General features: G+C 48.8%; 2 protein-coding genes across 2 annotated transcripts; both read right to left on the reverse strand.

Moving 5' to 3' along the window:
* Nucleotides 1-114: 114 nt before the first annotated feature.
* On the reverse strand, nucleotides 115-2,386 carry F5147DRAFT_765194 (uncharacterized protein; the record flags this gene model as incomplete). Its single annotated transcript, XM_041440740.1, has 3 exons — nucleotides 115-2,142; nucleotides 2,199-2,296; nucleotides 2,344-2,386. 3 exons carry the CDS (start codon nucleotides 2,384-2,386, stop codon nucleotides 115-117), a joined length of 2,169 nt encoding a protein of 722 aa, XP_041284558.1.
* A 2,819-nt stretch (nucleotides 2,387-5,205) lies between these two features.
* On the reverse strand, nucleotides 5,206-9,453 carry F5147DRAFT_765195 (uncharacterized protein; the record flags this gene model as incomplete). Its single annotated transcript, XM_041440741.1, has 8 exons — nucleotides 5,206-5,565; nucleotides 5,597-5,669; nucleotides 5,840-6,143; nucleotides 6,199-7,190; nucleotides 7,241-8,840; nucleotides 8,869-8,966; nucleotides 9,012-9,151; nucleotides 9,251-9,453. 8 exons carry the CDS (start codon nucleotides 9,451-9,453, stop codon nucleotides 5,487-5,489), a joined length of 3,489 nt encoding a protein of 1,162 aa, XP_041284559.1. The 3' UTR covers nucleotides 5,206-5,486.
* Between the last annotated feature and the right edge of the window lie 3,246 nt (nucleotides 9,454-12,699).

Raw genomic sequence — 12,699 nt, forward strand, 5'->3', positions numbered from 1 at the left:
AGCATGATATGCCCCATATTATCCGCAAAAGCACTATTAGATCCGTCCTCAGCTCCCCTGGGTTCATCCGAGATGAATCTCGTATTGCCCTGGTGAAGCGATCCTTGAGAATCTTCAGATCTGTGAGAGCGATGGGACGGCAAATGAACATGGTGGGGGGTCTCCTGACGTCGGGACGATGATGGCTCTGCATGAGTATCGACTCGCAATGAGGATGATGACTGGGCCTTGGCGCGCTGGCCGCTTGCAATCTTCATACAAAGGTGGAAGCAGAAACCGCGAAAACGCCAGAAGACCACGTATCCTAGCTACAGCTGCTTCCCATTGCCTTGTAAGTCTCCTATACTCTACTGCTTCCCGATCGGCAGCAGCTCTGTCGGTGATGGTTGCAGAACTTTGGGCTGCATTGGAAACGCGCTTGCTCAGCTCCAAATAATTGCACGCCAGTTTCGGATTTGTTGACTCGAGGTTTTCGACTGGAGTCCTGAGTCGAGATGCCAGCGACCACTGCTGGCCACGGCCCTGCTCCACGAGCTCGACTGCCCGCCGTAGATTGACATGACGTATAGCACATGGGGCTGCATCTACGGGCAGGGATCTCACGTAATGGAAGGCAGCGGCAGCTTCGCGTCGTGAAATTGTCGATGATCGCGTTGCCAAATGACCATCAAGAAGGTCAAAACACGTGCTGTATGCCTCTAATGCGGACACATCACCAAGCTGCTCCGCGTCAATGGTCCAATTGTATGTTGTCATAATGCGTTGCGGGAATCCTTGAGTGGGGTGCCCTGATGCAAGTCTGAAGTTCTGTATAGCCAGCGACAATTCACCAGGGTCACATAGAATTTGGTAACGAGCCAAATAGGCTTCTTGCAGCCACATGTAGCTGAAATACCTGTCCGGGTGTAATGAAGACAGAGCCGCCAATGATTGTTGGCAAAGGGTAATGGCCTCCTCGACATCTTCCTTCTTCTGAGTTTGCGTGAAACGAGAGCAGAGCACCGAGCTCAAACCTGAAAGAGTTGTGGGGCGCCCTGGATGGTCAAGCTGCTTTAACCGAAGGGATTCGCGATACAAATCAATGGCCTCGTTGAGATCCTCACTAACATGCAATTTGTCATATCTGGTTTTGAGCGCGACGGCAAGGGTGTTAAGCGTGATGTCACGACGTGAATGCCCAGGTGGGCGCAACGTCAGTGCCTCGCGATGGAGGCTGATGGCTCGGGTGATGTCATCAATGTCGCCGCGTTCGTTGAAACGGGCGACGAGGGCGAGCCCTAGGCTGCTCAATGAGCAATCATGATATTTGTGCCCAACAGGGCGCAGACGCAGCGCCTCTTCGTGCAAAGTGATGGCCTCATCGAGGTCATTAGGTTTGCCTTGGTGATCAAAGCGCAACTTGAGTGAGAAGGCCAAGCTGTGCAGGCAGGCATCACGGCCAGCATGTCCCTCGGGGCACAGAGACACGGCTCCACGACCACGTCGTATGCTCATGTCAAGATTATCGATGCTGCCGTACCGATAAAAGCGTGTTCGAAGTACTTGTGCAAGCTTGTTGAGGACTCTCGGACGGAGTCGATGGCCCAGAGAAAAGAGGTCGATGACGACTCTCCGAAGGAGGACGACTCTTCGAATGTGGACGCTTTCATCAGATCCGTCTATTGGAAGATTGTTGCATTCGCCGATCACATAATCAACACCATTTTCCCCTGCCGCGATGCTACGAAGGTAGGTGCCCTCTGGACAGAGATGCAGTAGTTCATGATAGAGTTGGGGAGCTTCGCGGATGTCGGCAGCAGTACTTTTCTTGTTATGGCGCCAAGTCAGCGCTTCGGCAAGATTATATAGAGACAAGGGATGATCGGGATGGGGCTGCGGACGCAATGCAAGGGCGTCGCGTAAGAGGGAAGTGGTGGCATCGATGTCTTGAACATCATTCCGGATGTAGCCCATAAGGCGGGCGCATGCGAGGTTGGTAAGAGCTATGGCATGATCTGGATGGCTGACCGGACACTGGTCCAGAACCAACTGAAAATGCTCTACAGCACGTTTCAGGTGAGAGACCCTCTTGCGTCTGATGTATTTGGCAAATTGTGCGTGGCCCGCATCTGTGTCTCGAGCAATCTCGCAGTCTACGAGGGACTGCAGTTTGCGTTATATCAGCAAAAGCTAACACGACAGATACCAGCATCACTCACGTCAAACAGGGCGTCATCCTGATCGTCGCAAGCATGTACAATGGCGACCTTCAGCTCAAGGGAAGGGTGGACACCGCGCACGGGTGGGAAGGATATATCTATGAGACGTTAGTATATGTGCACGAATGAGAAGCGAATCACTCACCAAATGGTTCATCTCCATGATCGAGCAGCTCATCCCAAGACATTTGAAGTTCGCCGATGAGCTCTCCACCGCCTAGCGTTCGACCAAGCTCAAAGGACGCCCTGATCTCCACTGACAACGCAGGTGAGGAGTGTGATGATCTATAAACCGATGATCAGTTCTTGCATAGCGTCCGAAAGTCTGCATGAACTTTACAGAGCAACAGAATTCGTCCAAGTTACGGATCTATCAGATGATAAGACACTGATGGCTGATTTCCAGCGCCTACTGGAGTCAACATTGATGGATATGTAGATGTCAGCGGGAATGCGCTCGGAAGGGACTTGAATATCTTTCCACTAAGAACTGTAGGTAGAGTGGGAGGATGATGAAACAGAGACGAAGGTAATATAGAGGGACTCGCCTTCAAGTCTGATATATCGTTCTTCTAGGCCACTACGTGTGATTGTGGGACGAAACGAACGACGAACGACGAACGACACGCAGCATCTGAAATTGAGATAGGTTCAGAATGAGCAGTAGAAGGCGGAGGGTGGGTGGAATGAGTCAGACCGTGGATGTACTTCGGCTGAGAAAGAGAAGATGTTCAGGGTTCAGGCCATGCTGTGTATTTCCATATTGTCGAGGGCTGTTTGGCACGATATAGACGCTGGTATGATGGCTCTAAGCGCTGGGAATGGAGATCACCAGGATTAGCGGAAGAATCTAGAGTAGACAATGTCATGAGCAGTCTTGAGCGAAAGTGGACAGCCGAGGTCGAGCGAGTCTCAGAGTAATTGGAGTTGTATCATACTACTCGTCAGCACACCAAGGGGAGATGTAGAATCGAGTGTATTTTGTATGGTAATGCGAACAATGTTAAAACCACTGAAGACGGCAACCGAATGATTGTATACGACTCGTCCGATTGAGCTAATAGTGGAAGATGATGTTGCCTGGACAGAGAAATTAGAAAAGAATGTCAACTTGGATGCAACCAACTGTATGAAATATTTACTATATCATTGGCACCTGTAGGGAAGCCTTGGAGCTTGAAGCTTGAAGGTGATGGGAATATATTAATGGGACATGTGAGCTTCGATGAGGGAGAGATTATAGATGGACATCGACTCGAGGTGGCCGTCATCGATGAGTCTGCCAATTCAAATTTCTATTTCAGTACAACTTCCGTGACCGTGTTGCACATACGACTCAAAGCTTCTGAGTCGGAATTTCAAAGCAAGGGACACTTGCGGTGGACTTGTCTCTGTTAGTTTTGTGTAACAAAACCGCATTGCTGACCACCTTTGTAGCATTTATAGTGGGTATGTAGCGACTCTTTGCTCATTCTCACCGTTGTTCCAGGTTACGATCATGTTCTTCGTTACTCGTAATATGATCGTCCGCTGCATTCCGTTATCCCATTTGACATACTCTCCCAAACCCTCACTGGTGTTTCTACTTTTTTGTGCGTCCTTTTAGCAGTTTTTCTACTATGAAATGCACTAAAATCTACATTTTACCTTACTATGTGCTAAGTGAATTGTATGACTCAGTGATAAAAGTCTAGACGCCGACAGTGGCAAGCCTCGCAGGATACGCATGTTCCCTTTAAACTTGGCGTGCTACTTTCGCTGATGACTGACTTTGACACTGTCCACTTTTTAGCATGTACAGCCTCTCCCGCCAACATTCTATAGTCTGCCATCGTTCTCAGCAAATGCAATGGAAATACACGTGAAAAAAGACCTGGACCACCCACCTCTTCTCCTATCGCCGTCTTTCATACTCCTCATTTCTCGCTACACCTACCACTAAGCACATCCTCGATCCTCCTCATTTTCCCCCGTCGCATCACCACGTGTGATGACTTGAAGGTGAGTCACCGCATGTTACCTTCGTACCCCTTTCATAATACTCATGATCCACTCGGATATAGAGTCATCAGCGCAATATGAAAATATGAATGTCCTTTCCCGATACATGCCCGTTGACATTGAGCTATGCATCAGTATCCACTCAAGAGAACGCTGAGATCAGCCATTGGAGTTTTATCTATCTATCTTACCAGGTAGGGATGACACCGTGACGCTGCAATATTCACGGATACTTTCGGATGCATTTGACACAATGCTTACATCCGTTTCAGCACTGAGGGCCAATTCAAAAATGAGGCGTTTTGATCAATGTTTTCGTTTTAGACGACCTTTGGGCCCTACAATCGTCACAGCTCACCCTCCAAACCTGCCTTTAAAAAACATAAAGGCACTCGCGGTCAACCGCTTGACCTGGTTTACAGGATATGACATCGAAAAACACGTAAGCACGTTGCACGTTTCTACTGATCTTCAAACCAACCCTGGTGTCCAGGAATGTATTACATTTCAGGGTTTGAAGTGTGGTGAATCTGCTTACGATCGATAAGCGCGGAGCAAGCTGATCAAGCACCAACATACTATATATAGTACGCGCGGGAGTAACTTTGGTATCGTTGTCTCGCAAGCTAATACGTTTCTTGCAGAATCTCATGCAATCTATATTGGATACTATCAAATGCTCCTCTGATAGTCCACAACCAGAGAACGGTCCGGAAAGCATGGGGTATTTTGAAGCGACACTCTCATGTAATTCACTCTCGTTTACATTTACAATTTGTAGAATATACTGCTGAAAGGAGCCTTAGGAACGGGGGTAAAGACGGTCGCTCATGCGATCTGCAACATGCTCAAGCGCCCGATGCTTGGCGTTCGGGCGAATGACATCCCATACCTTGCTGCCAAACTAGTTTTGGTAAGTACCATTCGAAGGCCACGACGCATCACTGACAGTGGCTTATCTTGCGATCCGATCGAGTGGAATGCGTTGGTAGTCGTAGACCGCGGGGATGTAACTATCGTCTCTCAAATAATCCATTATATTCCTTCTGATGATACTTCACACAGTATTTCATGAAGTCTGAATGTCCAGACAGTCGAGTATGTTCTTGATTGATGTATCGTTAATGCCCTACCAGTATAGCTAGTATGTTCCTCAAGAACGCATCGACATGATGATTCGAGAATTCGAGTCGCCTGGATGTACGACGAGACTTGGTGAAAGTAAGCAAGCAGCTTTAGTCTGACTACTTTTCGGATTGGGCTCTTTTTTGGACACGATATATAACATCATATCACTGAGGTACCAGCAAAATTCGACATGGCCAACTTCCTCCGCAAGTGTCTGTAGTCTGCCGTGCATAGTAGACTACATACCCCCAGCAACAAAATATACATACACATCCTCTGTGGTAAGTAGGCGGGTATGGAACTTGCTGATGCAAAAACGAATAACAAACTGGTTCTCAAGAACTTCAAATATTCGAGCAATGAATGAAATTACAAAAAATGCTTCCAAGAGTTGACAATAGTATAAGACGGGATGCAAAGAAAGTAGAGACCAGGTACACCAACGGGACGAAAGATCAACACTCGTGAATATTAACCAGACGACAGTAACAATACAACGTAAAACTACACACCAATATGAACAAAAATCATCCTCTGCTCGAGCGGCACTTTCGTCTTCACCGCATGCGTAGCACAGTTCAGTGCCCAGGCTGCCCTCGTGCAGTCCATGACACCACCTTTCTTCAAATCTCCGATCATATACCCGTAAAAAGCTTCGACGACGTGTTTTGCGACAGCATCGTCGACCTCCCACAGCGTGCCAACGACGCTCTTGAACCCTGAAAACTGAAGACCAGCTGCGAGGTGGATCACTTCGTCGGGCGTCTCCTCATCGCCTACAGCAGTGTGACAAGCTGATAAGAACGCGAACTCGGCCTGCGGAAGATGATTCTCCATAATATCGAGCAGCGTCAGATGTTCGTCTCATGACAAAATGCGAATCATAAGGCTGCGTAGGGTCCTGCTTGCCATGACAAGCGAGGTGCACCCAGGTGTTCTGCTGCAAAGCTGAGAGTGCACCTGCTCGTGTGGCTTCGTCGCCAGAAATAGTGGTGCGGTTGGCCGTCGCAGGCACGAGCTTATGGACAAGCTCGAGCTCGCTGTCGACGGCCAAGAGCGCCTTGCCCTTCCCTGCACCTGGTTGACCCTGTCCGATCGCTACAAAGGACGGAGGCACGCGCTTCTTCATCAATTGTCTAGATCTGATCAGAGCCGAAAGTGTCGGCGTGTAAGAGCAGATGTAGAGATCCTCCAGGCATGGCTCCTTGCCAGAACGATCCGCCTTTGTTTGGAACGGGTGAGCTGCATGGAGAGGAATGGACGTGAAAGCTGCAGTGGGACACAGCCAGATTCGAGAGCGGCGCTGTAGTTTGAGGACGTGCTCGAGTACGTCGACGATGGGCAGCATGATCTGGTCCCATATTATCCGCAACAGCACTATGAGATCCGTCCTCGACTCCCGTGGGTTCATCCGAGATGAATCTCGTATTGCCCTGGTGAAGCGATCCTTAAGAATCTTCAGATCTGCGACAGCAATGGACGGCAAAGGAACATGATGGGGGTCTCCTGACGTCGGGACGATGACGGCGCTGCACGAGTATTGACTGGCAACGAGGATAATGACTGGGCCCTGGCGCGCTGCGGCTTGGAGGTCTTCATATGAAGGTGGAAGCAGGAACCGCGAGAACGCCGGAAGATTGCGTATCTCGGCTACCGCAGCTTCCCATTGCCTTGTAAGTCTCCGATACTCTGATGCTGCCCGATCAGCAGCAGCTCTGTCGACGTTGGTTGCAGAACTCTGTGCGGCATCGGAAACAAGTTTGCTCAGCTCCATATAATTGTGCGCCAGTTCGGATTTGCCGACTCGAGGTCTTCGACTGGAGTCCTGAGTCGAGATGCCAGCGACCACTGCTGGCCACGGCCCTGCTCCACAAGTTCAACTGCTTGTCGTAAATTGTTACGACGTATGGCACATGAGGCCGCATCCGCAGGAAGTGATCGTGCTCTAAGAAAAGCAGTTGCAGCCTCACGCCGTGAAATGATCGACGATCGCGTCATTACGTGGCTGTCGAAAAGCTCAAAGCATACTCGGTATGCTTCGAGGGCAGAGTCATGTTGATGACTCTCAGCTTGAATAACCCAGCCCAAGGCGCCTTTAATACGATTCGGAAAGCCTTGAGTAGGATGTCCTGATGCGAGTCTGAAGTTCTCTATAGCGAGTAACAAATCAGCAGGGTCGTGTAGAATTCGGTAACGAGACATATAGGCCCTCTGCAGCCATATGTAGCTGAAATGCCTGCTCGGGTGCAGTGAAGACAGAGCCGCCAATGATTGTTGGCAAAGAGTAATGGCCTCCTCGACATCCTCATTCTTCTGAGTTTGCGTGAAACGAGAGCAGAGCGCCGAGCTCAAATTGAAAAGAGTTGCATGGTACCCTGGATTGTCAAGCTCCTTTAAACGAAGGGATTCGCGAGACAAATCAATGGTCTCGTTAAGGTCCTCGCTAACATTCAATTTGTTATATCTGGTTTGGAGCGCGACGGCAAGGTTGTTAAGTGTGGTGTCACGATGTGGATGCCCAGGTGGGCGCAACGTCAGTGCCTCGCGATAGAGGCTGATAGCTCGGGTGATGTCATCAATGTCGCCGCGTTTGTTGAAACGGGCGATGAGGGCGAGCCCTAGGTTGTCCAATGAGAAATCACGATATTGGTGCCCAACAGGGCACAGGCACAGTGCTTCTTCATGCAACAATATGGCCTCGTCGAGGTCGTTGGTTTTGCCTTGGTGCTCGAAGCGAAGCTGGAGTGATAAGGCCAAGTCGTTCAGGTAGGCAACACGGTCAGCATGTCCCTCGGGGATCAGAAACACGGCTTCATGACCGAGTTGTATGCTCGTGTCAAGGTCGTCGATGCTGCCGTGCTGATGAAAGCGTGTTTGAAGTGTTCGTGCAAGCCTGTTGAGAGCTTGTGCAAGCCCATCGAGGGCTCCAGGACGGAGTCGATGGCCCAGAGGACAGAGATCGAGGACGACTCGTCGAAGGTGGATGTCCTCATCAGATGCATCTATTGGAAGTTTGTTGCATCCGATGATCACATAATCGACACCGATTTTCTCTGCCGCGATGCTACGAAGGTAGGTGCCCTCTGGACAGAGAGGTAGTAGTTCATGATACAGTTGGGCGGCTTCCCGGATGTCGCCAGGAGTACTTTTCTTGGAGTGGCGCCAAATCAGCGCTACGGTAAGATTGAATAGAGATAAGGGATGATCGGGATGGTGCCGCGAACGCAATGAAAGGGCGTCGCGGAACAGGGAAGTGATGGCATCGATGTCTTCAACATCATTTCGGATGTAGCCTAAGAGGCGGGCCCACGCGAGGTTGGTGAGAGCCGTTGCATGATCTGGATGGCTGACTGGACACTGGTCCAGAACCGACTGAAAATGCTCTACGGCACGTTTCAGGTGAGAGACTGTCTTGCGTCTCACATATTTGACAAATTGTGCATGGCCCGCATCTGTGTCTCGTGCAATCTTGCAGTCTACGAGGGACTGCAATTTGCGTTCTGTCAGCAAAAGCTAAAGGACAGATACCAACGTCGCTCACATCAAACAGTGCATCGTCCTGATAGTTGCAAGCGTGTACAATGGTGGCCTTCAGCTTCAGGGAAGGATAAACACCGCGCACGGGTGGGAGGGATATATCTACAGGACATTAGTGTGTGGATGAACGAGAAACGAATCACTCACCGAATGGCTCATGTCGATGACTGAGTAGCTCATTCCATGGCATTCTAAGTCTTCCAACGACCTTACCACTGCCAAGCATTCGACCAAGCTCAAAGGACGCCCTGATCTCCACTGACAACGCAGGTGAGGAGTGTGATGATCTATGAGCCGATGATCAGTTCTCGCATCGCGTCAGATAGTCTCCATGCACTTCACAGAGTGACAGAATTCCCCCACACTACAGATTCATCAGACGATACGAAACTGGTGGCTGATTTCCAGCGTCTCCGAGAGTCGACATTGACAGATATGTGGATACCAGCGGGAATGCGCCCAGAAGGGACTTGAAAATTCTTTCCACTGATAACTGTAGGTCGAGTGTAAGGATGATAATTGCTACGAAGGTAGTTCGGAGGGACTCGCCTTCAAGTCTGATATATCGGCTCTCTGAGCTACCAGGCATGATGGTGTGATGGAGCAAATTGATGAGGATTGAAGATGGGCTGAGTGGCGTAGGACGGAATCAGTGAGGAAGTAAGACGAGGGTAAGAATATGGTATGTGGATAGGAGTTCAGCTGAGAGGGAGGTTGAGGATTCGGGTCATGTTCAATACACGTGTATTTCCATATTGTCAAGGGCTGTTCGGCACGATATAGACGCTGGTATGGTTGCACTAAGCGCTGGGAATGGAGATCACCAGGATTAGCGGAAGAATCTAGAGTAGACAATGTCATGAGCAGTCTTCAGCGAAAGGGGTCAGCCAAGGTCGGGCGAGTCTCAGAGTGATTAGACTTGTATCATACTACTCGTCAGCAAAGGCGAGATGTAGAATCGAGTGTATTTTGTATGTTAATGCGAACAATGTTAAAACCACTGAAGACGGCACGCTAAGAACCGAATGATTCGTCCAATTGAGCTCATAGCGGATGGGAAAATGATGTGGACAGAGGAATTAGAAAAGAATGTTAACTTAGATGCAACCAATTGTATGCTTATTCGGTGAAGGACGTGATCGCTGCCGGATTCACCCACTGCCGAGGTCAAATATCAAGTACTGTGGAAGAGAAATACTCACTACTAATCATTAGCACCGGATGAAAACTTGAAGGCCAGCAGATCGTGTAGGGAAGCCTTGAAGGTGATGGGAATATACTGATGGCATTTTGGGCGAGGACTTCTGGGCTTCGATGAGGGAGAGAACAGTGTAATGTACTGGGAATCACGCGCACGCGTGCACGGACGTCGACTCGATCATGGTTCCTTGAGGTGGCCACCTATCCCGCGTCATCCTCGTGCCACCAGGAATTCAATTTTCTATTTGAGTACAACTCCCGTGACCGTGTTGCTCATGTGACGCAATTGCCACCGATATCAACGGTTTTAAACACCCACATCACTTACATTTTGGCTCTCCTGGACGCTGCACCTCGTGGAATTCCAACTTGAAAGCAAGGGGCACTCTTTTTGCATTCTGAATCTTTTTCAAGCTTGTCTCTCTTGGTTTTGCGTAACAAAATCACATTGCTGACCACCTTTGCTGCGTGTGTATATATTAGGTGTGTGGCGACTTGAAGCTCGACTTGTTGGCTCATTCTAATTGTTGTTCCAGGTCTCAATATTCAATCACGTTCCTCGTCGCTCATAATATCGTCCATCGCATTTTGCTATGCCTTCTGACATGCTCTGGCATCCCTCGCTGGTTTTTCCACTTTGTTGCCCGTCCTTTCAGCAGTTTATATTGTTTCTACTACTATGAAATACACTGAAATCTACGTCTCACCTTACTATGTGCCAAGTGGATGGTATGACTCGGCGATAAAAGTACAGGAGTAGCAAGCCTCACAAGATGCGCATGTTCCTTTCCGACTTGGCGTGCTACTTTCGCTCTTGATGTTGCTCACCTCTTTAGCATGTACAGACTCTCCCGCTAACATTTTCAAGTCGGCCATTGTTTTCAACGCTTTGTATAATCACACGTCCATCGTGCCAAACATACAAATGCCCAAAACAAGTCTTACTAACCATTGGGGCCTGGTTCCAGAGAGTCCTTGCCTGCAACGAGGCTTACGCGGGCCCTGCTTACTTTGCCGTAGGTTCGACCTGCATGTATTGCATGGTAAGTTTGAAAAGTTCAATGCGAAATAAGACCTACGCGGGCATCCGGTTGTAAAGCGTTGAATGTCACCTAGCCCGTATGTCACCATCTAGTTTCGTCATCTACAATATACTGCATTGATGCAAAAGACAGATGTTGAGCATTACTGAATAAGTTATGCTAGACGACAAGACAAGGATAGCGAGTAGAGAGGGCATCGAACGCGCAAGTTTCCTTTCACATTGGCTTTGGAGGACGTGGTCACTGACTGCGGAGCTCTTTGATTTTGGTGCTGGATGCAGGCGGACCAATGTTCGACAGGAGCATAGACGACACTTTGATAGGTTCCGCTTGGCGTATCTCCCAAGTTAATCTCATAATGTACAGAGCTACACACATCCCTTCGAATCTATCTGTCTGAAATACTGACAGCCTTTCTGATATCTAGCTACAAATTCTGCACGCGCATCAGCCACAAGATGTCCCAGAAAGTCAGTCAGCAGTGAAAGGCGCATCAGTGAATGCGTCTACTACAGGAAAAATTCACTACTTCGTTATAACGTTAAAGGGAGGGAGTTTTGAGGATGAGTCGAGGAGGTGCCGAGCACTTCACAAGTGCGCGTACGTTTCGGATCATTGGTGCCTACCATAGGAAATGAATATCGAGTACTGGCTATACCTTGCCTGAAATCGTCGCGTCAAAGTATGCCTGAGCATGACACGACAAGACACAATACTAAGTGTATGCTTCATGGGTGGGTTAGTGTTGGGATCCGATGAATCCGAGGAGCGTAAGGCCGAGACAGACAGAGCCGAAGGGGAGAAGGAGAGTACGGCCGAAGAATGAAGCACATCGAGTGCGAGCGCCTCCAAACGGAGAACATGGACGACGTGTCAACGTCGGCAATCTTTTCGTTCTTAAGTATATATTTTTTCATCAAAAGTCTTGCTGGCACACTCACCGTATAAGAAGAGCCAGCCAAAGTCGTAACATCTCAGTTTCATAAACGAATACTGAGATGTGAGTAGTTGTTCCACTGTAACGTTTGAGTAGAGTACTGACGTACAAGTAGATTTGTACCTTGTTTAGGTACAACGTTTTGTTAACGAGTTTCATAAACGAATACTGAGATATTCGTACCTTGTTTAGACCTCCGCGCGACCATCGTAAACAACTCACAATAGTTAGGACACATTTTGTAGCGAATGCAAGCAGCACGCATACGTGCCACAAGTCGAAGCACATCAGTGAACCGGTGAGTCCTTGATATGGTAGTGTGACGTCTACCTTCGGACTTACTCGTATCGGAGACTCGGGAGTCACGCAATCTGAAACCTTTACTTTATCACCTGCTTATTCTAAAGAATCACAAGCCTCGCACCTCTACCAGTATAAGAGAAGGGTCGTCTAGTTGATTGTACTTTTGGCGTTCTTGAATTTACTTGACTTGTATCTGGTTATTCGAGCGTCTGAGAATTCCTTTGTGCCACATCTGAAAGCCTTCGCTTCTCACATCTGCATCAGGGAAAACCTCCCGCGGGAATTTTGCAAATGCGACAAAAATTTCTCGAAATTCGCATAATATTTTCAAAAGTTGTCAACAAAGCTAGTA

The sequence above is a fragment of the Suillus discolor genome (genome assembly GCF_016758755.1).
Source record: "Suillus discolor strain FC423 chromosome Unknown F5147scaffold_203, whole genome shotgun sequence".
Lineage (NCBI taxonomy): Eukaryota > Fungi > Basidiomycota > Agaricomycetes > Boletales > Suillaceae > Suillus > Suillus discolor.